This window comes from Corvus hawaiiensis, chromosome 9 (genome assembly GCF_020740725.1).
Source record: "Corvus hawaiiensis isolate bCorHaw1 chromosome 9, bCorHaw1.pri.cur, whole genome shotgun sequence".
NCBI classification, from domain to species: domain Eukaryota; kingdom Metazoa; phylum Chordata; class Aves; order Passeriformes; family Corvidae; genus Corvus; species Corvus hawaiiensis.
This window is the reverse complement of record NC_063221.1, coordinates 221,718-249,358: the sequence shown is the minus strand read 5'-3', so window position 1 is coordinate 249,358 and position 27,641 is coordinate 221,718. Positions and strand designations below refer to the sequence as shown.

At 53.9% G+C, this 27,641-nt stretch overlaps 1 protein-coding gene across 9 annotated transcripts in view; it reads left to right on the top strand.

Moving 5' to 3' along the window:
* CACNA1E (calcium voltage-gated channel subunit alpha1 E) overlaps positions 1-27,641 on the top strand; it is a 129,691-nt gene that overhangs the window by 55,266 nt on the left and 46,784 nt on the right. For all 9 annotated transcript variants that reach the window (XM_048312163.1, XM_048312162.1, XM_048312159.1 and 6 more), the window contains exons 6-9: positions 4,567-4,670; positions 5,400-5,552; positions 5,660-5,841; positions 19,690-19,793. In XM_048312163.1, the coding sequence (XP_048168120.1) occupies positions 4,567-4,670; positions 5,400-5,552; positions 5,660-5,841; positions 19,690-19,793 (543 nt within the window). The remainder of the gene's footprint in view (positions 1-4,566; positions 4,671-5,399; positions 5,553-5,659; positions 5,842-19,689; positions 19,794-27,641) is intronic.

Here is a 27,641-nt window from a genome sequence, read left to right as displayed (position 1 = left end):
CATGCACCAAACCCCAGGGTCTCCTCTGGGAAGAGGTGGCCTTGGGGGATTATGTCACTCCCCAGATCAAAGGCTGGTAAAGGCAGATGTTGTCCTTCAGCCTCATCACACCACGCGGGGAGTCACTTGTGCCCATCCAGGGCTCTCCAAGCTGCTGGGAAGGGTGGGAGCAGGAGCTTTGCAGCAGCTCAATCCGCCTGGGTCACAGCCCCGAAACCTAGAAAGAGCAGGCGAAGGTGATGGAGGCTTTGACATTACTCTGAACTGTGCCAAGGGCAGGACTTGGCCCTGGTGTCCCTGTCCCCTGGGGTCCCTAAGGCTGTGCTCTGCTGTGGCATCAGAGTGGGTGACCTGATCCCGCTGGCCCTGCCTTGAGCCAGGTTTGGACCCAAGAGCCTTTAGTACATCCTGCTACACATGATGCTGTCTGCAGAGAGGGCAAGGATGGATTCACCCCACTGATTCACCCCCAGAACAGGGCAGGAACGAGGTGAGTTCATCAGGTACCTCACTTTCTGTGAGCCATTTGACCAGTGTATTAATTATGAAGTAGTCTCCCTCGTAGAGTCAGGTGGCAGTGCAAGCCTCCAGGGGCCTTTCCACTTAATTATAAATATTAATTTGTGTGCCAGCCAGCACCCTGCCTGCCCCAGATTTTGGGCTGAGATTAGTCTGTCTCAGCCTATGCCTCTCTCCACCCAGCACACCCTTTGCTGGGACAGTTTGTCTGCGTGAGCTTCAGCAGTGCTCCCCAAGGGGAATTCTTGAGGGGGGCTCAGTTTGGGGTTGGGGGGTGAATCGAGGGTCGGTCTGATCCCTTGGGGTTCAGCCTTTTCTTGGGGTCTCTGGTGTGAAGCTGTTGGCAGTGTGGCCTGAGCTGTGTGTGCTGTCCCTTACGGCTGAGGGCTGCTGGCAGGATGTGACGCGATGGGATGACGAGGATGGGATGGGATGATGGGGATGGGAGCCCAGCAAAGCACAGCCAGCCCCTGGCACAGGCAGAGGAGGCACGATGGGTGCTGTAGAGTGGGATAGTGCCCGAATTCAGGGCTGACTTTGTGTGGGCAGGGTCATTGAGCATCACTCGTGCTTTGTTCTGCACGGTCCTAAAGAGCAGGGAATTCTTTAAAATGCGATTATTCTTGGGGCTTTTTTCCTTCTTTTGACCCCTGGGTGAAGAGATCTAAAGGTGCAGGTCTTCAGCTGGAGGCAAGGGCATGTGCTCTGCTCAGCTGCTGTGAGCCAGAGCGGTGCTGGGGGCTGAGCCTGGCTCTGCCGAGCCCCAAAGCCCACAGGTGTGGTGGCCCCAGCGGGAGCTCGCCCTCCTCCCCAGAGCCTCCAAATAAATAAAACAAAATAATCATCGTGGTTGCAAACACAAAACATTGGATCATTATTTTTTCCTGTCCTGAAAGAGTGTTTTTGTCTGCTGGTGATTGCTCACTATTCAATTATACTTCAGTGGATTAGCATATATTTCCCATCCTGCCTCCTCTCTCATTTGCATCCTTCCAAAAGCTCCTCTCTGCTCTTTTCTCCACCTGAAGTCTCTCTTCCCCCTTTCCTCTGAAGTAAAACTAACCCCTTTGCCTGGGTGACCTATAAAAACGCCTTCACTTTTTTTTTCCCTTCTTTTTTTCCTTTAGTACATATGATGAAAAGCATGAGATCATTGGGATTTTTATAGCCTAAATCTGGCAGCTTTTTTCAAATAACTTGGATGGTGAGATGTAATTTTAGTTTGGGTCCTTGCCTAAAAATAAAGAATAATTATTAGCACATCAGACGTGGATATTGTAAGTGATCGAAAAGGGTTTAAATTGTTCTACAGATACTGGAGCTGCTGCCCTGTGGCAGCACAAAGGTCTGCCACAGCCTGAGCCCCATCTCAGGAGCTGTGAGAAACCTTAATTCAGAAACTGGGAGTTATGGGTGATGTGATTTAAAAAAAAAAAAAAAAATTAATAAAAGGCATAATTAGAGGGTTAATAAGCAATTTACAGGTGAGCTATGCTGAAGTCCGAAGCAGCAAGGTTTGCTTGGAGCATTGGATTTATAATTAGCAGTGATGTGACCGTGTTGTCTGTGCCTTCCAGCAAGCCTGGTTATCCAGGAGAGGGGATGTCTGTAACTTCCAGCCACAGAAGGGCTTGGGAGAAGCAGCCAGCAGCCGGGCTGGTGTGCCTGGAAGCTTGGTTAGCTTTTCCCAGCCACTTTATTAGGTCTAAGGGTGGTCCGGGGCTGCTCAGACCCTGCCCCAAGGCTCTGGGCTGGATGGGTTTGCCGGGAGCAGCTCCCGCAGTGTGTGGTCCCAGCGCCTCTGCCCTCGCCGGGAGCCACGGCTGCGCCTGCGGAAGGATGTGCAGGCACCCACAGCAGTGGGTCAGCTTTTGTCATCGCTCGAGTGACAGGTCTGAGTGCAACCGCCTCGGTCTGGTGATCTGTCCTCCTCCCCAAAGAGCTCGTGATGTCCCCTGTCCCCCAGCGAGGACAAGGAGCATGTCACCTTGCCACAGAGGACTCCCATTCTTAGCAGCTAATTTGGAGCGCGGGGACGGAGTGCCCTGAAATCGCCCGAGCCTTGCCTGGAGGCTCAGCGCGGCGGCTCCGGAGCCCTTCAAACAAATCTGGGTTAGCCGAGGACTTTGCAGCCGGGGCGCTCCCGGGCGCTGCTCCTGGCCCGGGGACGGGCGCTGTGGTGAGGCTGCGAGAGGCGGCGGCTCCGGCTCCATCGCTCCATCCGTGCGGGACCGCGGCTCGCACTGGTCCCTGGTGACAGGAGAGAGCTGCCCATTCCAGTCCTGCTCGGCTGCCAGGAGCCTTCCAGCTGGGCTGGCTTTGGCAAGCCGTCGAGAGAAGGGCCGGAGCCTGCATCCTGCCCGGGAGCATCCCCGACCTCCCGGAGGTGCTCGGTCCTGGCTGGAGTGGCCCTCCAGGGGCTGGGACATGAGGAGCAAAAGCTAAAGGAGGGTCTCGGGGTTTCCAGCATGACGCTGGCACAGTGTGTCCCCATAGTGGCATTTTGTGGAGCGCTGGGGTACCCTGCTCTCGCTGGCAGGGTGTGTGAAAGGGCTGGAAGTGACGAGGCTCTTCTCCCTCCCTCGTGCCGCCGAGTGGATGTGCTTTATCACACTTATTGATTTTGATCTTACAACCAATTTAACAGCACAGCTCTCCCCAGCCTCTGGGTGCTCCTGACTTAATTAAGACCCTTTTCCACTCTCCTGTCTGCCCAGTGGGCAGCAGGGGCTGGGCACAGGCTGGGGCATGGAGACTGTGTGGAAAGGGCTCAGGGGAAAGGGAAAGTGCCAGCAAGGGTGAAAGATCCCTGTAAATATCAGGGATAAGCTGTGTGATACATAGGGAGTGGTGGGCGATGCATCCCCACTGCTGCTGAGGCCAGGCTCTGGGGCATCAGGCTCATCCCTTGCTCTGGGGCAGGGAGGAAGAGGAGACTGGGAAAAGGAGTTGAAACAACCCGGTTTGCAGATGTGAGAGCGTTTCTGGTGCCAGGGTATCCTAGGAAACCCAGCCGCCTTTCTGGAGGGACAGGTTGGTACCTGCTGTACCTCAGGGAGAGGGTGAGAGAAAGAGTGCTAATTGCTCAGCGCACCAGAGAGCTGCGCTGGCCTGTAATTAGATGAATTAGTGGAACAATGACCCAATTTCCCTCGGTTTTTGGATTGCTGCAAACAACCCTGAGGTTGCTGCCTCCCTCTGTCCCGTTCTCCTCCCCATTCCCTCCTCTCCCACCCCCTGCTGCTCTACTGCAACGTCCCTGCTCCTCACCCAGCGCCTGGGGACCAAGCCTGGATGGGAGAGGGTTCTGCCATCCCTGAGGTGCAGCATCCCTGTTCCCAGAGCAGGTGCAGGGGCCCCGAGTGTTTGCACTGCTGGACTCAGTGTGCACCAGCTCCCTTCTGCCCCAATTTGTTTTCCAGAGACGGGCTTGAAAAAAATCTTTGTGTTTTAAAAGAAAACCTCTGGAGTCCTTCCTGTGCCTGCCGGTTGTCTTTCAAGGTCATCAAACTTTCATTACTATAGATTTTGGAATGTGTGTGAGGTTCTCGGCTCCTTCTCAGCAATCCCAGAGGTGGGACTCTGAGGAAGTTCCATGTATGGAAAAAACCAGGGCAGCTGATGTCTGGAGGTGCTGCCACAGGAGCATGGAGGGGAGTGACTCCCATCTCTGAGGCGCTGCTTCTGGTCCATGTGCCACCTTCCTGGAAGGGAAGTGGATCCTGTGCAGCCAGAGGTGTTGAGACCCCAGGTGGAATCCATGGGTGATGTGGGGCTGTCCCCAGCCATCCTGGTGTGTGGGGGGTACTGATGGGGGGCTGCTGAGGCTGGGGGCCCCTGGGTGGCTTTGTCTGATCATGGTGGCCCATGAACTTGGGTGCCAGCATCAAACGAGGCTCACTGACCTTTAGGAGGAGCTGAATCTCTGTACCTGCCCAGGGACATGGTTTTCCTCATGGCTTCCCCCAGCCTGGCGTGAGAACATGGCACTGAGGAGGCCAAGGGCTTTCCCCGGGATAACTCTGCTCTGTCCCTGTGTGCCCGCAGCATCCTCGCCACGGCCGGGACACACTTCAACACCCACGTGGACCTGCGGACACTGCGGGCCGTGCGCGTGCTCAGGCCTCTGAAGCTCGTCTCGGGCATTCCCAGTAAGTTGGATGCCCCTGATTTTCCTCCCAGGGTGTCCACATTCATCCTTGATGTCCTTGGAATGACAGGGGTCCTTGTGTCACCTTATCCCACCTCTCTGTGTAGTGGGAACTCCAGGGTGGCAGCACCTGGTGTCCCTGGGTGGCACTGCCCCCTGCCCAGCCTGCTCTGTGCTTGGCAGAGCCCGCTGGCAGCTCCCCTTCCCTGGCCAGAAGGAGGTGGGTGGATCCTTTCAGGACTGGGGTTTATTCAGGGGAGATTTCTTGCTTTTTTTTTTTCTCTTTTTGTTGCAAGATTTCATCTGTTGGCATGGGGATAAATAAAGAAACTAAGCTGTGGTGGCACCGGTCCTCCTGTCCCTCCTGCCCTGGGCACCGGCAGTGCTGGATCCATGCCCTGGGGGCAACGAGGGGGATAGAGCTGCACAAGCCATGTCCCACCGAGTCCAGGTGGGGCAAGCATAGGCAGGACATTAGAGTGGGCACTAGAAACAACCTCTTCTGGAGCCTTGCTCTGTAGCTTGGCTTTCCCTCCCCTGGGATGGTGCTTTTCTCCAGGATCCTCCTGCCCAAAGAGACCCTCCCAGCTGTGCTGGCCTCTTTTATCTCTCTGATGACTGTCCATCCCCTCTGCTCCCTGTCTTCCTCTTGCCAGAGGTGGGATGGGTGTGTCCCTGGTGGGGGGTTTGCATTGCTGTTCTGAGCTGTGCCCTTTCTTTCCCCTCCCAGGCTTGCAGATTGTCCTGAAATCCATCATGAAGGCCATGGTGCCTCTCCTCCAGATCGGTCTGCTGCTCTTTTTTGCCATCCTCATGTTTGCCATCATCGGCCTGGAGTTCTACAGCGGGAAGCTGCACCGAGCCTGCTACACAAACAATTCAGGTGGGGATAAGGGCTCGGCACCCTCTTCACATCCCAAGAGTGGAAAAAAGCTGGGATGAGCTGTGCCTTACCTCTGCCTCCTTTGGCTCTCTGCTGTGTGCTCGCAGGTGAACTAGAGGAGCTGGACCCTCCCCATCCCTGCGGGGTGCAGGGTTGCCCCCCGGGCTATGAGTGCCGGGAGTGGATCGGTCCCAATGACGGGATCACGCAGTTTGACAACATCCTCTTTGCTGTGCTGACCGTCTTCCAGTGCATCACCATGGAAGGGTGGACCACAGTCCTGTACAATGTGAGTGGTGCTGCTCTGGGGGCTCTCTGGGCAGCGGGGGGTGGGCAGCTGGAGACTGTTTCTGTGTGCTGGAAGCTCAGAAGATCCGGAGTTTCCTTCATGATGGGAATGGGGCTAGTCTTTCCCATTTGAGCAGAAGATGGGGGACAGAGGGGTGTGTTCTGTGCCTCCAGGCAAAGGGAGCTCTGAAGGCCCGGTCCCCATCTCTGACTGGGTTGTGCAGCTTGTTGCAGAGAGCAAAACCTCGTGGGCCTGTCCTGCAGTGATCCTCCTGTTTCAAGGCTGTCCCTGGGGAGGCATCCTTCCTTGCCTGCTGCTCCTGCGCTCCCCAGGGCAGCTCTGTGAGAGTGGACATGTTTTTTGGGCTTTGCAGACCAGGCAGAGGATGTCTGGTGGCCTGGGAAAGCCTCAGAGCTGGGCTCAGACCCCTTCTCTGGGGCAGGGACAGCATCTTGGTGTCTGACGCAGAGCTGGGACCTTTGTGCTGAGGAAGCAGGGAGTGGCTGGGCTGAGTTCCTGTGGTTGGCAGCTGCTGATGGCCAAGCCCTTGGTGTGCCCAGAGAGCAACTTGGGGGCAAACGTGGAAGCATGGAAAAAAGCTCCAGGCAGTCCCAGAGTGCAATCTCGCCGTGGGCGACTGGCCGTATAAGCATGTTTGAGTTTGTGGGCTAGAAGCAACCGTGCCTGTTCTGTTCCCAGCCTAATTTCAGCATCAATTTTGGCGTCATTGCACCGGGAATGTTTTTATACCCTGGTTCCCATAACGCCCGGAGACTTGCAGAGTGGCACTGCTCTGCGGGAGGCAAACTGGGGGCATGTGGTGGGGAAACTGCTTCGGGAGGGACTCTGCCATCGGGGGAAAGGCTGCTTTTAAACCCCAGGCCAGCGTCAGGCTGTCAGCATTGGGGCCCCCTTTCTTGCTCAGTCTGTCACACGGTCCCTCCGGGGCTGCAGGGTGGCGTGCGGGGCACAGAGGGAAACCTAGTCTGGAATGGAAAGTGGACAGTTCATTGCAAAGGCTTGACCTTTCCATGAGGATTTGGTTTTCCTCTTCCTGAAGGAGATGGCAGTGTCAGGATCCTGCTGCATCAGTGGGGGAATTAGGCAGGATTGAACCACCTGAGTGTTCAGATCGAAAAGCTTCAATGTTGTGTCTGTTCTGGTGTGTCAATGTGATTAGGGACTTGACCACAGCACCTATTGCCCAGGTGCAATTGAGTATATCAGGAAGGCAATTTTCCAGTGCCCTGGGCAGCTGCTCCCACTGTCGTATGTAGCCTGTGCATGCCTGTGGCTGGTGCCAGCCCCCTGCCCTGAGCCTTGTTCTTGTGTTAATGACTGTCCCCTGCAAAACCTGCTTCCATCGGCACTCCCCGTGTCTGCCCCTTCCCAGCCTTTGGTGCCTGCAGCAATTAGCAGCAGCACGCCCTGTGCTGGAGCCCCGCTGGTGGGGTGTGAGGGGATGGGGAACAGACAGACAATTTATGGTCTGATGGACCTCAGGGGTTTGTTTGAGTAGGTCTGGTCTCCTGCTGCTTGGGGTGTCCTTGCTGGGAAGGCTGGAGATGATCCCTTCTGGGTCTGGGATTTGCTGATTCATCACCTGGGTCCTACTGGATAGGAGGTGCTGCTGGGAGCTCTGAAAACTGTGCCTACTCTACAGGAACCCTTATTTACTACCCTAGCTGCTAAACTGGGGCCTCTCTGGGACCCCTGTGGGGGTTTGGGATCCAAATCATCTTCTCAGCACCATTAGCAAAGCTGGGCAGATGTGCTCTGTCACCAATGTCACTGTCATGCTCTGTCACCATGTTCCCCAATGGCCAGGACCACAAATAAGATGCCTCCCTTCCCCGCTCCTCTGCAAAGAACCAGCTGGTACTGACCAGTTATGGAAAGGAGCAGGGACCTTCCTTGGCTTTTAATTGAATTAGGATCTGGGGCCTTGGTATCATGAAGCGCTGCTGATTCACCTCAGGGGGTGGCAAGAGCTGGTGATCCTGGCACTGCTGGGCTGCACGTCCCGTCCTCCCCAGGGACACAGGCTGCCTCTCAGGGGGCCTCATGGTGCAAAGGTTGTGGGTGCTCGGTCCTTTTGCTACTTGGAGAAAGAAAAACTGATTTCTGCCCTTTTTTAAATAAAAATGTGAAGGATGCAGTCCCTGGGGGATGCAGGAGGAGGGCTGGAAAACCACAGGGATGCTCTGCCATCACCTTCATCACTTGGAGCAGCAAGCCAGAGCAGGCTCCTGCTGCTAACCAGCGTGGACCTTGCCCAGCCCATGCTCCAGCTTTGGGGGGCTCAGCAGGGGACTCTGCTTTCCCACTGGGATAAAGCGATGGCAGGCTGCGTCCTTGCGGATTAACGCTGCAGGGAAGAGGGAGATGGCAGGAAAACCACTTTAGCAATCTCTCAAAGAAATTGCTTACTACAGAATTCCCCTGTGTGACTGTATCATGATTTTAAGATCTGTTTTTCCACCGTTCTACCAGGTGTGGCTCCTGGAATTTGCAGGCAGTACTGCAACAAGCTAATTTCCACATGGATTATTTCATCTATGTGCTTGCTTTTTGCTTTCTTTGTATCAGCTTTGCCTTCATGAAGTAGAAATCACAGTATGGGCTGAAATAAAAGAATTGTGGGGTGTTATGGCTTTTCCAGCTCCTGTCCCTGGGAGCCTGGGGGACTTTGATTTCTTTTGAAGGGGAGTTTGACTTTGAGACTGCCTCTGTGGTCCGAAACAGGGGCTAAGAAGTATTTTGGTTTTCTTCTTATCCTGGAGCAGGCACCCCTTCCCTGGGCTGGCTCCAGACCAAGCCTGATTTCTGTAGGAACCAGAGGGAAGTACTGTGCAGGCAAAGAGACTCACTGTCCTACTTCTCCGCCTCTGCAGCCTCTGCTGGCATGGGGCAGGGGCTGGGATGCAGTTTGTCATTAAACAGCGATGCTGGGGCTTGGGGGGATGGCAGGGCTGGGGAGGGGCTGCCCGGGAACAGCACAGGCACTCGGTGATGCTGGCGGCTTCAGATGCTCAGCCCGGCTCCCAAGATGCCAGGAAGCAAACAGGCAAGGAGTTTGAAATCGATATTTCCTCCAGAACGCCAGCTCGGGAGGCTCTATTTATTCACCGCAGTTGTTTATTTGTGTTCCCGTTTGGAACTGCTCAGCTGCTGTGCTTGCAGGTAGCGAGGAGGAGGCTGGCTTGCCAGGATCTGGCACTCCCCTCTTCCCCCCATGCCGCCGGGAGCTGAGGTGGGAAGAAAAACACCCGTGGCAAGGATGTGCTGGGGGCAAGTGGGCTCTGTAAGGAGGTGCAGGCAGGGCATCCAGGGCTGTCTGCTCCTCCTAGAGCAGGTCTGGAGCACAGCTCGGAGGAGGAGCAGCTGAGGGAGCTGGGAGGGCTCAGCCTGGAGTAAAGGAAGCGCAGGGGGGACCTTCTCACTCTCTACAACTCCCTGACAGGAGGGGACAGCCAGGTGGGGATTGGTCTCTTCTCCCAGGCAACAGGGTGAGAAGAATCGTCCTCAAGTTGCACCAGGGGAGGTTCAGATTGGATATTAGGAAAAACTTCTTCTCCAGAAGGGTTGTCAAGCTCTGGCACAGGCTGCCCAGGGAGGTGGTGGAGTCACCATTGCTGGAGGGGTTTAAAAGGTGTGCAGATGTAGCACGTGGGGACATGGCTGGGTGGTGGCCTTGGCAGTGCTGGGTTAATGGATGGGCTCAATGACTTTAGAGGGCTTTCCCAACCTGGACAATGTTCTGATTCCTGCCGGCGTTGCTCACAGGGTCTGAGCCTGCTGCCTGTTCCCCTGCATGGGTCTGGCTGTCAGGTTGGACTCCTCATCCTCTCCTGGCACAAGGCATTGTGACCATTGGGAAGCAGGAAGGCAAAACAGTACAGGGAGCCTTAGGAGATGCCAGGGCTGAGTGCTGAGAGCCCTCAGCAGCAGGAGGGGAGCATCTGCTGGGGGGAAGAACATCAAGCTCTTGGCGGCTTCCAAAATCCCCTCCCAAAATGCGGTGGTTGTGGGCAGAGCTGTGTCCATGGCCTCGGGGGAGGTGGGTCTGGGTCTTTCAGCCCCAGGCAAAGCTGAGCAGCTGCAGCAGAGAGCCAGGAGGCTGCAGGGGCACGGGTTGGGTGCCAAGTGCGAGCTGTGTGTGCGGGGACGCTGCAGGAGTGGCTGGAAAACAGGAGCTGCTGCAAGGACGGGGGTTTGCGGCATGTGTGACTCAACCCCCACGTGCTTCCAGCATGCTGGGGGTGCTGGGACCAGGAGGGGAGGACGTCTCCTCCGTGTTTAGGATCTCCTCTACACATGGGGTGCAAAAGTGTTCTGATGAATCTCACTACGTGCAGAAGTCATTTCATGCTGCTGGGTGCAGGGCTAGGTTTGCACAAGTTGGCTTGGACTGGTTCTGTCTGTGAAGCACCAAACTTGAGATCACAGGATCACAGAATGGTTGGACTGGAAGGGGCCTTTTAAAGACCATCCAGTCCAACCCCTCTGCCATGGATGGGGACACTTTCCACTAGTCCAGGTTTCTCAGAACCCCATCCAACCTGGCCTGGAACACTTTCAGAGATGGGGCATCCAGCACCTCTCTGGGAAACCTGTGCCTGTGTGTGACCACCCTCCTTGTAAAAAAATTCTTCCTTATATCTAATTTAAATCAACCCTCTTTCAGATTAAAACCAATACCCTTTGTCCTGTGACAACAGGCCCTGCTAAAATGTTTGTCCTCATCTTCCTTATGAGCCCTGTTAAAGTACTGAAGATGTTCTGCTGGAGCCTGGCTTTGAAATGTGGTGACATATCCATCCTTTTTGGAACAGGGACTGCTCAGGCAGGCCTGATTTGGGGTGCTGGGAAAGGCAGGTGTGTTATATCACTGGTCATGCTGGAGGACATGGATCAGAGATGTGAGCAGGGCTGGGCTGTTCTGCTTCCTACCCCATCCTCATTTGCCCCAGTCGACCTTGGAGGGGGTCAGAGGAGGAATCTGTTGCAAAACAGTTGTTTTTCCATGTGTGTGTATGCAAAATTGCTCATTGCATGTTGGCATCAGTTCCTGGGGTTTCACAGCCATCTCCTGGGATGCTCAGCACTCAGCTGCCCTCCCCAAAGCACCTCTGTGTGAACAGTGTGAGTGAGACCTGAGCATCGTGCAGCTCTGCGTGGATTCCTCCTCAACCTTTTGGAGAGTGAGGACAGTGCTTGGCTTTCCGTAGAGCAGCCAGGAGGCAGCAAAATTAATGACTTGAGCAGAGAGGGTTTTCCTCTTTTTGGGGGTTTGCTCAGACCTGAGATGAGCTGGGAAACCTCCCTGAGCCCCAGTACCTCCAGGAGCTGCTGCAGCTCCTCTGGACACTGGTGTCTGTCTCCTGGGGTCCCAGGGCAAGAGCTGCAGCAGTGCCAGCCAGGCACCAAGGGTGGTGGGACCTCTGCAGTGAGGCTCGTGGTGCAAAGATCCCCAAACCAGCCCTGATGCCGCAGTGATGGGCAGAGCACCGGAGGAGCTCAGTACAGCAGGAAGCTGGGAGTGTGATGGACAACGGTGGCTCCCAGCAAGGAGCTGGGAAGAGGAGAAAGAGGAGGAGGAGGGAGAGAGGCTGGAGAGTGGGGGAGGTGGGAGGGATGGCAAAAGAGGGAAACCACCTGGCTTTTTAGCCCTCTGTGCTCTGGGATGGCGCCAGGCTCTCCAGCCGGAACGCTTGCAAAGGGAACAGGAGTCCCTTCTTATGTGTTTTAAATTAAAACACAGCACACACAAAATATCCTGGCGGGGAGGTATGAAAATTTAATCAGCACCCAGAGCTCTGAGCAGCTCGGCAGCGAGCACAGACCGTAATGCCTCTGCAGCTATTCCTGGCGGCTCCCGGCCGTGCGGGCACAGCGGGATGGGCTCAGGCTGGGGAATGGGGGCTGCCAAAGAGTCCCCAGCACTTGTGACACCGCAGGACAGGGCCCTTTCCTACTGCTTCCTCCAAAACGCTGCATGTTTTAAACATGGTTAAGAGCATGTTAGAGCTTGTTCAGAAAGACTTCAGATGCCACCTCGAAGGTTCAAACCTTTCTGAACTCAAAAAATGAGCTGTTTTTCCCCAAATGGCTCCAGTTGGTGCCTGTGCTGCCAGGCATGGGTGCTGGAGCCTGGCCCCACCAGGCACGTGTGTGGCAGCCAGCCTGCTCTCCCCTCTCCTTCCTTTGGAAAAACAGCTCTTTCTCCGCACTCAGCAAAGCCAGACCCTCACCAGCTTGCCAAATGTTCCTGCCTTTTTTTTTTCCTTCCCCTTTTTCCCTCTGTGTGTGTGTGTGTGTATGTGATGAAATGACACAGCAGGAAACAAACTGTGTCTGCTGGATCCCAGCTTTCAGGCATGTTCTATCAAAAGCTCCCTGCCCACACCCTCCTCCCTGCCCGCGCGGGAAAGTCTCACTCCAAGACGGTCTGCTGGAAGCACTGGAGGAGCTGGGGGGGCTGCTGGAGGTACCAGTGTGCCAGCATTGATGCTCTGGCATTGCCCAACAGCTCCAGGCTCAAGGGTGGGAGGTGGCAGGGGGTCTCAGTGCTGCCTTGCTCATCTTTGTTAAGCCCAGGACCCATTAGTGGATTTGGTGCTGGAAATCGCGTTGATAAGGTGTTGGAAAGCTGTTTCCATGCCTCTTGGTGAATGTGCTCCTGTGCTCCAGGGTTGGGCTGGGGAGCTGTTGGGGTCCATGAGTGAGCTTGTGCAGGGGTCTGTTGCCCCAGAGCAGCACAGCTGAAGCCAGGGATGTTCCTTCCTCTAAGAACGTCATACAACGATGAAAATCATATTTAGGAACAACATATCATGGGGTCGGAGCTGCCTCTCTGAGCTTGCAGCATGCCCAAAACAAGGCTGGAAATAACCAAGCCCCACGAGAAAACAGCCCCAAGGCTGATCCTGTGGAAGCCATGCCCTGCTGCTGCACCCAGGGTCTGGGTCCTGCTGGAGAGGCAGCGGCGCTGGCACGTGGGTCTGCACTGGAAAGAGCTGTGAAGCTTTGCAAATGCTCCATCAAGAAAAGTTCATCTTGCTGCAGAGTGGTTAGGGGGGTGCTGGGGAAGGCGTAGGAGGGGTTGGGCAGGGGGAAGGTGAAGGTTTGGGAGCAAAAGTGGAGGGATCACAGTGAGGGATGACTGTGGGGAGAGGCAGAGCAGGAGGCACACATGGGGACTGGGTTTGTTCATCAATGCTGGGGCATCTGGGTGCAATTTCTTGGTGGGTTGGAGGAGAAGAGAACCAAATTTGGTCTCAGTGCCTATTTCAAATATTTTGAAAACGCTTGATTTTTAGTAATGCTTCTAGCAACACATTTTTTGCATTCCATTCAGGAAACAGGAAAATGAAATGCTTTGTGTCCTTTTCCTGTTCCGCCACTCCCTCCCTGCACACACTCAGATGGAAGCATGTGCTGAGCTTTGTGTCCCCCTCTGGCATTATTCCTGCCTGTCCCTGGCACCCCAGAGCATGCCAGGGCCAGTGAAGGGCAGTGCTGAAGGAAGGGAATGGGGCAGGAGGTGCCCAACCTGCCTGGAGACCCTGACACTTGGCCATGGCAGGATATGTCCCACCCCGGGCCAGTCCTGGCCTTGCAGAGGAAATGTACCAATTTCCTCATTAACCTGATTTGGGAAAGCAAAGCATTTCCATTCAGATCTTGTCCAGTGCCGGGGTCTCTGATGGATCCCAGGCAGGGAGTGAAGCATGGCCCTGCATGCAGGAGATTCAATTACTGCCATTAAAGGGAACAAGGAGATCTGTTACTGCACTGGGGAGAGCAGCAGCGGGTGTCAGGGTCTGGAGGGAACTGCTTAGGCCAGGGAATCTGCTGTAAGGCATTTTTAAAATTAATTTTCTCCCCCTTTTTTGGGGGGTGTGAAACTGTGACTGCTGACCTGTGCGTGATTCTCAGCTGGTTGCAGCTGTGGTTTGCAGGGAGGAGCAGGTCAGGGGCTGTGGAGGTCTTGCTGGGGGGACACCATCAGCCATGGCAGAGGCACAGTGGGTGTCACCACCAGGCAAAGACCATCGGAACTTGCTGAGCCAAGGATTTGGAGCACAAATCATGGATGCTGTGGTGGTTTTGCACCCACTGTCCTGCTCTGCAAGCACCTGAGAAGTGCTGGGGAAGGCAAGCACCGCTCCCAGGGCAAAGGCCCTTGAGATCCTGGCTTTTCCCATCATCTGCAAACCTTGTCAGTAGGATTGCAGCCAGTGGGGGCTGACAGATCCCTCCTGGCCAGCCACAGGGTTTGGGACAGCTGGGTCATCCCATCCCTGCCCTGCAATGCAGGCAGAACTGTGGATTCCCACGGAAGCTCCCCGTGGGGCAGGAGATCCTGGCAGAGGACAGTGATGAGAACAGGATGGTGCCATCCATGCTGCTGGAAGTCCCATGGATTTTCCCCACCCTCCTCACAGCAGCTGTATCCCCTGAGCACCCCACCAGTCCATGCAGGAATGAACGTGTGTTAGCCCAGTGTAATTATGAGCCGTTTCAGTCCATATTCAAACAGAAACCACAGAAGCTCTTTCCTGGTGCAGGTGGAATTTGAGAGGGGACCTGACTATGTGCAGGGCATCAGTGTGTGCTGCTGATGTTGGCCAAGCTGGATGTGGAGGTATCCAGGACACATCTGCTGGGAAGGGGCAGAAAGCTCCCCTGCTTTACAGGGAAAACCCCAAGCGGGAGCCCAGCCCTGTTATGAGACCCTGGAGAATCAGTGAGGGTGGGTCTTGATAGGACAAGGGAGAATGGCTTTAAACTGAAAGAGAGTAGGTTTAGACCAGATATTAGGAAAAAATTCTTCCCTGTGAGGGTGGGCAGGCCCTGGCACAGGCTCACCAGAGAAGCTGTGGCTGCCCCATCCCTGGAAGTGTTCAAGGCCAGGCTGGATGGGGCTTGGAACAACTTGGGGTAGTGGAAGGTGTCCCTGAACATGGCAGGGGGCTGCAACCAGATGACCTTTAATGTCCCTTCCAATCCAAACCATTCTAGGAATCTCTGTGTGAATGAAATCCGGTGGCCCCCACATCCTGCTGCTCCATGAAGTCCCCAGTTCTCCACCCCAAGCTGGTGAGCAACGAGTGGCCATTAAGGCTCCCTGCACAGACTGAACCTGCTTTCTGTTTATTTTTAGCTAGGAGAGACTGAGTTTAAGGGGTTTATTGAGGTTTTCCCCCCTCCCTTCCCCTCTAGCAAAGAAATCCTGAAGGTTCCCATGCGCCGCAGCCTGAGGGAGGGGACGTGTGGGCTGCACACTTGTGCTGTGCATTCAACTTGAGGATATATTTAGATTTCTTTAGATTTCTGGCCCCCCAAATGAGACCTCCTTTTGCAGCTTCCTGCGCCTTTTCCTGCCCTTTGGGGGGAAAAATAAACCAAGAAAAAACCAAACAAACACCACAAGAGCTGCCTAAAGAATAACCTTGTGCTTGGGGGTTGAGAAGCAGGAGCTGGTGGGGGCTCTTTCTCTGGGTGAGGGCCTGTCATGCCGGCCCCATTCCCTCAGGAGGGCCCTGCTCCCACGCCCTGGTGGTGTCATTTATAGGCTCAGAGGGCTTTCCTGGCAGCAGGATGGGTTGTGCCAAGATGTCGGTCTGGTGGTTCTTGGTCTGGTGGCCACGGAAGAGTCTGGGGAGTTGTGACGGAGGCTGGTGGGGTGCATAATGAGAAGGAAGTCTCTCAAAGGGAAGGAAAGGGAAGAAGCAGCAAAGATTGGGCATCAAGAAGCTCCTCCATTTCCCAAAGGAATATAAAAAGCCCTTCCTAGAGGGCTGGGGTGAGTGATGGGGCCTGGTCAGCTGTGCAGGGAGCAAGGCAGGAACCAGGAATGTCTTCATTAAAGGAGTTAGTGTTGGTGTAATTCAGGGATTAAAATTCTTGTGTCCACTCTGAATTCTGCAAACAACAATCTCCTGGTACCTTCCACAAAGGGGAAAAAGCCTGTGGGAAGGCACAGTGGACCAAGATGATGAACTATTGCCTGTAGAGGGATATCAAGAACAAATGATGCCCCAAAGGAATGGGAAAAGAGGCTGCTCAGTTAAGACAACTACATCTTGGTGCCAAAAGAGTTGGAAAGTGCTATGAGGGCCATAGCAAAGTTCTGTTGACTCAGCCCTCCCGGAGGAGCAGTGAGCAGTTCCTCATCTCTGCAGATGGAAGCAAGGCCCAGTGAGATGACATCTGGAGAGATTTGGGCATGGATGGATATTTCAGCCCTGCTTTTGGCCGACACAAAGCAACAAAAGCCTTGATACCAGGAACGAGGACATGGCCAACGTGGAAGCCCAATGCTGAGACCACGGCATCCACCAGCCCGGGTGCTTGGGATGGCTTCCCCCCGTGCTCGGAGGGAGCTGGCACATGAAATGGCAGGTCTGGTAACAAGTATTTTTAACAGCTCCATCGACTTGGGGGAGGCACCATCTGACTGGAGAATAGCGAATGCGATGCCTATATTTAAAAGCGGGGGGAGGAGGGGAGGAAAAGTAAGGCAGGCAGGAATAGGACTGTGAGGCTGACCTCGATCGCCTGCCATTTCGGAACAGATTTGGGAGGCAAGAGAGGAAAATGAATCATGGGTTTGCCAAAGGTAGGTCACGCCGGGCTAACCTGGCATCGCAGGCCTGGAAACGTCGTAGAGCTGCTCCTTGTAGTAAAGGCTTTGCTGTGGGAAAGTGGCAATGGAGAGGGGAAGAGGGGAAGGCGATGAGGAGTTCTGTGAGGCTGGCAGGGAAGCGAGCAGTCCTGGGATGGTGCTGGGGGGACACAGGGGATGTCATCGACTCGTGGAGTCCTTTAGGGATGAGTCAGGGGCTTTCCTGCTTCCAGCATCCACTGGCTTCCTGGAGCTGGAGGGACAGAGGCTGCCATCCCGGGCTGGGAGGCATTTGAGGGACGGAGGAAGAGATGTGGGATGCAGTGAGAAATGGAAAGCCAAGCGCTCCTGAGGAGCAGCTCTCCTTGGAGCTCAGGTCTTGTTGACTGGGAAGCAGTGGTGTGGAAGAGGAGATGGTGAACGAGGTGACTGCAGGGCAGGGGTGTCACGAAGGAGGAGGGAGGATGCTGGGATGCCGGTGATGTGGTAAAGTCTCTGTGGCATCATGCAGGGATGGAATGTGACCCATCAAATTGCTCATTCAGGTCTCCTGTGTCCAGGGAGACTGAACTGAGCCTGGATGGGAGCAGGGAAGGGGCTACTGGATAAAATAGGGCAGGAGAGCCAGTCGGGCAAGAGAGAATTGGAAGAACCCTGTTTTGGCCAGCAAAGCAGAGGCTGGGGATGGCTGTGATTGCTGTCTAGAAATACATCAGGATGGGAAACAGGAAGGAAAAGAGCTATTTCAGCCAGAGGCCAACGCTGGCAAAAGAATGGAGTGGTATAGAAAATGACTGCAAATAAATTTAGGCTGGAAGTTACAGCAGCCATTGGAGCACCTGCTTGAGGAGGCTTCCAGTGGGGATAGTGAGTTTTTGGCAGTCTGAGTAGCTGAGGAGGTACCAGATGATGGTCTGGAGCCACTACATCCTGACTGGGCATCACCAGTTCCTGGGTTTGTAGGGAGCATTGGGATGTCCCCTGAGAAATTTCATGTTGGGGCTGGGGGCTGCCAGCAAAGCTGGCACCAGCCAGGAGGACCCGTGTGGCTGCTGGTGGCCATGCTGTTCCTGGGGCTGCTGCTGTCAGCCTGGGTGCTTGGGACCCTCCCTGAGTCCTTGAGTATGTGGGTCCATGGCCACAGCTCCCCATCTCCTCCTCTCCCCCAGAAGTGCCCCTCCTGCAGCTGCTGGGTGCTAGTGGTGCTGGATATGTGACCTCCCAAACCCCCTTAAAGATCTCTCTAATGCCCTTTGCCTCCACCTCCAGGGGAGCCGGGCACTCAAATGCACGTAGAGGTCGGGATCAGTCAGCCCATGCCATCGGAGCCCTGCCGAGCCCCTGCGTCATCTTTCCCTGCTGCAGGTCCCCAGTGACACCAATTTCACCGTGCCTGCAAAATGGAGAGGGAAGAGGTGGTCTGGGCACAGATAACCCTGGGGAAACTGCCCTCTGCTCCATCATCTCATGCCCATTTCCCCTCCCTCTCCTGCTGAGGTGGCTAAAGAAGGGGTGGTGATGGACCAGTTCTGGGGGAAGATGTCCTGTTCTCCTGTAGGAAAGCAGCTCGTCTGTTTGGCATTCCCTGTGACAGGGACCTCGGGGAAAGCCTGTGTTTTTTTGGGCAGGAGCCAGTTCCAAAGGCAAACAATCCTGACATGGGTGGCAGGTACCCAGTGGCATCTTGGCAGGGAGCTGAAGCCCAGCCAAGTTCGGGCTGAGGGTTGCACGATGCTTTGAAGACTGATGCCATGGGAAATGGTGCTGGCAGAGCAGAGCAGTGGCCTGGGTGTCTCTGGAGGGTTGTGGTGAACATTGGCTGTCTGGGATTCCCACGCATCCTCCCTTCCTCCCTGCACTTCCTTCTCCCGTGGCCCTAAAAAAAGGGGCTGGAGGTGAATTGGGGCTCTTGAAAGAGCAGGATCTTGAGAAGAGGTGTGTGGTTTCCCTAGTGCCAAAGGAGGAGGGCAGTGAGTCCTTCCAGATGCTTGCCCAACCTCAGCGCCCTTATGGCTGCTGCGCGCCAGCTGCTCCTTGTCGCTGAGATCTCTGCCCACATCCCCTGTCCCAGTGCTGTGGTCAATGCCTGCGCTGGGGTGTGCTGATGTCACCCTTCCTGCCTCGGGCTCCGTGTTAGGGTGATGGGGACACCCAGCTGAAGTTCCCACAGGAGGAGGACTCCAGCAGGGGACTTTCTTTCCTCCTCGGAATTGCACTTCTCCCGTTGCAGAGCCTCGTCTCAGCTCCTGCACTGGCCGACCAGGAGACGTGGTGCCAATGACTCAGATGAAGATGAGGGCTTAATTAGCACAGAGAGAGGGGGGAAGAGAGAGAAAAGAGAAAGAGTCTTTCATTGCAAGAAGATTGATACCACCTCCCCCAGACAGTCACGTTCTGCCGCATCACCCTCAGCCCGGCGTCATGCGCACTGTGCCTGACACCAGAGGACAAATGGGGCCTGGGAGGCGGCTGAAAGGGACAGAGGGGCACTGCTTTATTAAAACTCCTAGTGAATTAATGTCTGGAGGTATTAAGCAGGGCTCATCATGAGCCTTTGCAGCTGTCGGGCTGTGCCCTGCACTCAGAGCTCCCGTCTGATCTCAGCTCCTTGGCTTTGGGGGATGTACCTGGGGTGGGAGGGTGTCTGCAAGGTATTAGTGATGGTGCCAGCAGCAAAATGCCTGTTCGGAGGTTTCGCAGCATGCATGGAGGGAAAAACATTGGCTGCCTCTTCTTCAGATGCCTCTTTCCCTGGTCTTAAGGCACCTTGTAAATCTGTGCTCAGTGGGCCCTGCTGCCGTGGGGCTGCTTTGCCCCATCCCAGTGGATGTGCAGGGAAGCACTGAATCAAACGGCTGGGGAAAACATGCTCAGGGTGGCCCCTCGCCCTCAGCACCTCCGTTTCGGGCTGCAGGACCCTGCACCTCCAGCTATACCCATGCTTTACAGTCTCTGCGGGGGTGGTTGGAGGAGATGGAGGCGAGCAGTCCTGCCTGAGGAGAGCTGCAGACTGGTGCAGGGTGCCGAGGGGTGCCAGGGCTCTTCTGGTGGGGAGCTCCCCTGCAGGGTGCCCACTATGACTTGGCAGGCATGGCCACGTCACCCTGAGGAGCCTGGTGTGGTCAGCCTGGAGCACTGAAGTTAACACACCCTTCCTCTGCCCCATTGCTGGTGTTGAAGGTAATGTCACACGTGGTTTTTTCTTTCCCCTGCAGACCAATGATGCCTTAGGAGCCACCTGGAACTGGCTGTACTTCATCCCCCTCATCATCATTGGATCCTTCTTTGTCCTCAACCTTGTCCTGGGAGTGCTGTCAGGGTAAGCAATGTGGTCACTCCCTCCGAGCCGTGCCGGTCACACATTTCTGAGACCCAAGGCTGGCCCCAGCATTGCTGTGTCCCTCCATCTCCTCCATGCCTGCCCCACAGCAAGGGATTGCTCCCTGCCTATGCTTGGCTCTTTGTCTCCCGGGGGAGCTGGGAAAGGGACAGCCTTGAAGATATTTATTATTCCTGTTATTTCACCTAGCTGAAGATCTTGTGGTTTTGGTCACCTGGGAGAAATGGTCACTGGGGATCTTCTGGCTGCTTGGGGAAGAGGGGAGAGACATGGGGGAATCCATGAAAATGTGTTTGAGTCCAGGCTGGTTTTGGTGGGTTGTGCGTGGTTTGGGATGGGTTTGTGGAGTGATACAGAGCACCTCTGTGCTGTGACCAGGAGGATGTGCCCAGCCCTGGGGGGGTGCAAACTGGTGAGGATAGGGATGCTTGGGGTGCACGTGGGTAAGCCCAGAACATAAGGAGGTAGGGACAATGCAACTGTCCCTGTTCTGCAGTTCCCAAGGGAAAGGCAGTTTTAATCCAAGCCATTGAGCTGGGTTTGGAGACAAAAAGTCTTCTTGTCTCCATGACAATGAACTGTGGTTGCATAGCACATCCTCAACTGCTGGCAGGGGCTGAAGAATGGGGAGAGCATGCCCTCTCCTGCACTGGGGGAAGATGTGGGCTCCTCTGCTCTGCCTGGAGCAGGTTATTTTTTAGCTAATTACCCATCATGACTAAATGCAAAAGTCATTGTAACACCAGTTTGGCCAGATGGAAAGCCCTTAGATGCAAGGGTTAGGGTGGAGAACGGCCCTGGTCATCTCTGTCCCTGTCCTGGGTGTCCCTGGGAATTCAAGTGTGATGGTGGTGGTTTCAGGCGTTTCTAGAGTGGCAGGTTGGGCTTCTTCAGGGTCTGTTGTTGGGCTGAATTTTCCCAGCTCTCATTCTGGGGTCTGACTGAGTCCAGGGGCTCTGGGGACAGGCTGCAGGAAGGGCCTCACTTTGCCCTGCAGAGAGGGAATTCTTATGGGGGATGAAGATGTCCAAGCAGTGTTGGGTGGAATTTGTATTTCTTATGCCACATCCAGCTTGGGTATTTGGGCAAAGTCCAGCTGGGTCTTGGTGCCAAGCAGGAGCTTTCCTACAAAAGCCTAAGGAAGGAAAGTTAGGAGACTAAAGCTTGGGACTCAGCAGCTGGGAAAGCCCCTTATTGCAACGTTAAATCGTGCCAGTGTGGTGTGCTGTGTGGATACCAAGGCTTTTGGTGCCGGGGCGATGCTGAAAGCAGCTCGGAGACACAAGCCAGACACTGGCCAGAGGACCACAGCGGGGCTGGTGGAATACCTGGCCATGCCCCAGTCCAGCTTGGTGCTTCTCTGCACCAGGACTGCCCGAGACAGCTGTTTCCATGCCCGCTGAATTGGATGCAGTTGTCTAGGACTCTTCCCAGGCACCGGCTGGCATTTCAACTGTTTGTTTATTGCTAATGGGGTTTGTATTGGGGAAGGATGCAAGTGGGTGGGTAGCCTAATTGGCAATGGAGATGATCTCGTGGTGTGCCAGATATCCAGGGTAAAGCAGGACTGCTCAGCTCCCCAGAGGGCTGGGCGAGGTGAGCGCAGGTGGCGAGCTGGGCTCTGCCACTCTGTGGCAAGGCCACTGTGCATGTCCTCCTCCCTGGACACAGCCACATCCTCTGTGGCTCAGCACCTTGGTGGGATGAATCATCCAAAGCTGCTGCTGGAGCCGTGGAGGGGTAGGACCTAAGGCAGGAGAAGGTTCTTCTGCACACAAATGATGTGTGGCCTTGAGTGCAGCAAGAAGGGCCTCGTTCCTTGCTCTGTTTGCTGAGCTCTTCTTGTTTTTAGCTCTTGCTGCTATCCTCTTGTGCTGGAAGAGAATACTTGGCTCTGCTGGGGGATGGGAGGTGTGACCTTTCCATTGTCCAGCTCTGAGCTGGATGAACAGGCAGGGCCCAGCTGGATACCCCAACATGTCCCACGGCTGTGCTGAACTGAGAAGAGATGGTCACTTTGGGAATGAGCTCCATGGAAACGCCTCCACTGGAATGAATTCTTTCCCTGGCAGTTACACCACTGCTTTGGGGGAAGACAGGCCATGCTCAGCTGAAATCACAGCCACTGCGTTAACATGGGGTGCAGCAGGGAGCCCTGGGAGCCTCCTTGCAGAAACCTGGCCCCACGTTGCTTGCAAACTGCACCATCTACACTGGCAGATAACAAGGTCCACTTGGGATTTCCAGCATTCTCCTCAAGGTTCACTCTCAGGAGCTGCTGCTGAGCTGCCTCTGCCCTCGCCTCCCTTTGGGGAAGCAGCCGAACACCCGGGGTGGGTCCCGAATGTGAAGAGGCTGCAGGAGGACATTTGTGTGTTTCATTTGCCACCAGCAGAAGTTTGCCGGAGCCCAGATTTAGCAATCTTCTGGTTGCGATGAGCATCTCTCCCAACAGTCACTTCCCCAACTGTTAAGCTGAGGCATGACCTCTGTGATGTAAACAGCCTGGATCCATCTGCTCCTTGAGCACAAAGTATGTGGGAGAGGAAAAGAAATTGTTTTCATCATAACGAGGCTCCTCAGTTTTTCTCCCTAAATACGAACAGGCACACATGCACTGGAATCGCATGCGACTCTATTAAGAGGAGATGGAGCTGCTCCAGGCAGGGGCTTGGAGAGCCAGTTCTGCTGTGGCTTTGGCATTTATTACTGTGTCTATTAACTTTCCCCCTCTATGGGTGCAATTATGGATCAATTAATTCTGACTGAAAGCAGGAAAAGATAAAAAAAATTGGCCCTGTTCCTCTTTGGGAGCAGGTACAGAGCCCAAGGAGATGTGACTGCTCAGCTTGTAAAGCTACACGAGCTGCTGAGATAATCCTGGCAGAAAAGAGTCAGTGGGAGCGAGTGAGGATGGAGCATCCACTGAAACACTGTTTTCTACCTAAGGCTGCCTCGTGGCCCGAGAAATTGCATGTGCTGGAGATTTGCAAAGATCTGCTCTCCCTTTTTCTGTGAAACTGTTGAGTTTTGGGGATTTTTCCTCAGCTGTTTCTCACACAAAACAATTTGAATATGTGTGTTTGGGGCTTGTCTCCAGAGCAGCAGAGGCCCAACAAGATCTGCGCTGCCCCATCCCTGCTGCTGGCGTCATGTGCCAGTGGCAGTAGTGCCACCCCAGGAGTGACCACAGCCACTAGAACTGGTCCTGTCCCAGTGACTGCAGAGGCCCTGCCTGCTTTGCCCCTCCTGCTGAGAAGATGGCTTGTGTCTTGTTTGTCACTGGGAGCAAGAAGATGAAAGAGTGAAGATTAAAAAATAAGCTGTGCTTGGAGGTGTAGCACTAAGGACTCATGCGGAGCTTCCTGAGGACTCATACAGAGCTTCCAGTACCAAACAGGCTGCATTTTGACTCTTTCCCACCTCCCTTTCCACAGCCTCTGCAGAAAAAAATTTGGTTTGCAATCACCCTCCTCCATTCATTGCAGCATCATCCTCCTGTTGAGGGCTGGGAGACTCCATTCCCATATTCAGCCTTGTGCATCCAGCCCCTTTCCAGGCTGGCAGAGCTGTTATAATCACTGGTATTTCTGGTCTGCAGCAATAGCTGAGTGGGTGCAGAGTGGCAGGGGATGCTGCCTGACCTGGGAAGACTGGGCCCTCGGGCCAGCCAAGGAGAAGACCTCTAGAAGCTAATGGCAGAGCAAGAAGTCAAACACAATGGCAAGAAAAATGAAATCCATCTGCCTTGTACCAAACAAGAGAGTCATTTAAATCCTCCTAATTGCTTCCACTCATCCTGGTGATGTTAAGTCTTTTCTCCCTTTAAGTCTTTTCTGCCCCCCACCCCCAGCTCTTACACTAAGCCTTTGAAAGAAACGACTAATGTTATAATTAAAGGATCAATTTGGCAAGATCTCTTTGTCTTAAGATCTTTCTTTCAGGTTGGGTTAGCACTGCGTTCCCAGTCTCCGGAGTGTTTTCTTCAGTTCCTTCAGGAGCCTTCTGTACCATCTTCTGAAATCTTTTCACTTCAGTTAATTTGAATTTTTTTCCCCATCCAATTTGGATGCATAACAAACGATGAATAAAATTAAGTTTTATAGCAATTAATAATAAGGGTGTTAAGGGAACAAGTGTACATTTTCAATGGAGAGAGGGTTTTTTTTGCTAGCACCACACAAAAACCTGGACCCCACGCGGCTGAGTGGGATCTGGTGCTTTGAAGCCAAAAACACTGGGAAGAGGATTAATGTCTCAAAGATTCATGGGAGGGGAAGTGGGGGACACATCGCAATGCAGGAGGGCTTGTGGGGAGACCATGAGTTCACAGCAAGATATCAACAAACAAAATTATTTGCGGTAAGAATGGCCAGTCGTTGGACCAGGCTGCCCAGGGAAGTAGTGGAATCACCATCCCTGGAAGCGTTCAAAAAACATGTGGATATGGTTTTTAGGGACACTGTTTAGTGGTGAACATGGTGCTGTTGTGTTAATAGTTGGATTTGAGGATCTTAGAGGGCTTTTCCAACCTGAATGAGTCTGTGATTCTACGCCCAAAAAATACGGAGTTGGAAGCATGAAAGCTTGGAAGCATCATGTTGGCTTTTTCCTGGAATGGTTGTAGGATCTCAAGGCGTGGCTCGGATGAGATGTGAAATGTCTGCACTTGTGTTGTGCTTGGGAACTCAGTAGTTGAAATCGCTCTTGAATGGAGGTGTGGGTGTCACAAGGAGGGGGCCGTGACGCCCCTCCCTCCCAGGTCCCCCAGCACCACCACGGGACGCATGAGAAACGTCCACGCTCTCTGTCACTGCCGTGGTGTTTGAACACAGGCCAGGCAAAGGAGCCTTGGGGACCTTCATCTCTATTCAGCAGGCAGGTGGGCATCCATATTCAACGAGTGCCTCTCTGCCATGCTCTGCTGGGCCACCTTTCTGCCGAAGGCTCCAAGCCCTGTGCAAACAGGCTGCCTGACAAGAGGCGTGCGTGGCTGCTGTGCTGGATCCTCTGCTGTTACAGGGAATAATGACTCCTCTTACAGATAGCTGGGTGAGAAGACAAAAAAAACCACAACAAAAAGATGACTCGCTGACTTTCCCCTTTGATTTCTCCTGGAAAATTATTTGCCAGCGTGTCTCCGCTGCTTCAAAATTGCTCTTATTCCTGCCTCTTTGCAAACCTGCTCCATGGACTACCTGTGGTCTGCGGGTTGTGGGTGAAATCCTCTCGACAAAGCACTCAGCAGATAGCGCTTGCTTACAGATTGCTTTTGGAGTTGTTTGTTCCAGATTGTTGTAATTTCTGTCCTCCTGGCTGATGGCAGCAGTCGTGTGGCCGTGGCTGCAGTGATTTGAGCCGGTGGATGGCTTTGGAGATGCCCAGTTCCTCCTGGTGCAGGGCACTGCTGTTGGGTGATGCTGCAGAACTCCTGTGGTGTTACCAGCTCTCTGAGCACCATAGGCTGCTGTTTGTTTGTGTGGCAGTGGCACATTGAGCAGTTGCATTGCAGGTTTCACATTTGATGGCTGGTTCTGAGTTCGTTGTATCCATGTGTAGAAGGCGTCAGTTGGAGTGCTGGAAGCTCCTGGGAAGTTAATGTGATGAAAGGTTGAAAATTAGTGTGGGGTTTTTTTTCCATACTACATCTCACCTGCAGTACTGACCACACACCTTTCATCTGCAGATTGCTGTCATCACATGCAAAAGGAGACTATAAGGATGTTCTCTGCTTACAGAGGGTAGAAACTGGAGCATAGGAGGGAAGGGGAGGAGTGACATTTTCCCAGCACTGCATGAGCCAGTGGGAGTGATTGTGAACAAAGCCCGGGGCTCTTGAAGCAGTGAAGCTGCGCTGCTCATGCCAGCCCTGCCTGATAAGATTGAAACACAGTCTTGAGCTCCCATCTCTGCTCCTCGCTGGGGCTGCCAGACCCTCTGCCACCCTTCTGCAGCTTCCTTGCAGCGTGGGCTGAGTGTGCTGTTGCTGCCTTTGGTGCAGCATTGCAGACAAACAGAGTTCTCTGGGCAGTGGGAACAGCGATGCAAACCTTGGTGGTGTCATCCTTGGGAAAATGATGAATTTGAGAGTCTACAGCTGGAATGTTTGTGGCTCCCTTCTCTGCTGGTGATGCCCTTGTTGATGCAGCCCAGCACCCTGTTGGCTTTCTTTGCTGCAGCAGCACACTGCTCACTCATACTGAACTTGTCCCTGGGACCTGCAGGTTCCTTTCCACACAGTTGCTCTCCAGCTGGGTAGATCCCAGCCTGTGCTGCCCTCCTGGATTTTGTTTTCCCATGTCCAAGACCTTGCAGCTGAATCAGAGAATGGCCTGGGTTGGAAGGGACCTTGTAAAGATCATCTCATTCCAACCCTCCTGCTGTGGACAGGGACACTTTCCACTAGACCAGGTTGTTCCAAGCCCCATCCAGCCTGGAACACTTCCAGGGATGGGGCAGCCACAGCTTCTCTTCATAAGGTTCTTGTTAGTCCACTCTTCCAGACTGTCCAGGTCTTCCTGCAGGATTGTTCTCCCTTCTGAAGTGTCCACTTCCTCACCCAGTTTGGTATCATCAGCACACTTGGCCTTGGAGAAATCCAGGTGGACAACCACAGGTTTTCTGCAAGGTAGAAGGTACCTGTCAGCATCTGCGCCTCCTTAACTGGGACAGTGATGTAATGGGTAATCTCAGGGCTGGTATCTCCCAGCTCCTTCCCGTTTTACCGTTCCATGTCACCAACAGCTTGTCAGCTTTTCCTTCCCCAGCTCGTGTGACTGCCAGCACTCTATAAATGTGCTCTCTTTAGCAGCGTCAGCTGTGCGCTCCCACTGCAGGTTTGTCACACCGCGGTGACACAGAACTCCCGCCCAAGTACACAGGGATGATCAAAGATAATGGAGAGGGAATACAAGAAACAGGGTGTTTCTGTCTGCCTTTCTTTTTGTATCCTTTCTTTTCACCACTTAGTGCTTCAGAGAAGACTTTCTTGAGACAAAACAGCTTTGTTAAGGAATCATAGAATGGTTTGGGTTGGAAGGAATATCAAAAGGCCATCTGCTATAACCTCCTGCAATGAGCAGGGACATCTTCAACTAGACCAGGTTGCTCAGAGCCCCATCCAGCCTGGCCTTGAATCTTCTCTGACTTTGGCAGTTCAAGTGAACTCAAATCAAGCAATTAGCCTTGCTGAAAAACTTGTTGTCTCTTTCAAAGCAGGCCTGTGAAGGACACCTTCTCCCTGCAGAGGTTTTTGTACCTTTTGGACACTCTCGTCCTGCCTCTGCCATGAGTTCAGTGCAATAATCCCCGTCTGCAGTGCCAGTTCTGCCTGTCACCGTCTGTTTAAGTTGAAGCTCCAGGTTACAGACTGCGCAGTCAGTTCAACACTCTCACTTCAGTTCCTTTACACCTCTTGGGTAAATACCATCTGATCCCCCTGGTTTGCAACTGTCTCAGCTGTGTTTGCCACACCGTCTGTTGTCAGTTCTGCCCCATAACCTTCTCTGACACCATCCTGGAGTCTCTGAGGCAGTTTTTCCTCAGATTGTGGTGCTCAAACCTGAAGTGGAGCCATGAGCCAAGACCTGAGGAGAGCAGTAGTGTTACCTGATGCCTTACAGATGGTCTCTCTTGTTATGCATCCCATTATATTTGGGTTTTTTCCTAGCAGAGTGGTGCTGCTGCCTCATCCTCAGTGTGTAATCCAGTATTTCTCTGATTTCCATCCTATCCTTTCTGCTCCCTCAAGTTGTTTTAAGACCAATTTGATAACTGGTTTGCTGGAAGCATCTTTAATAGGGGCAAAAGGTGATGAATTGATGGGTT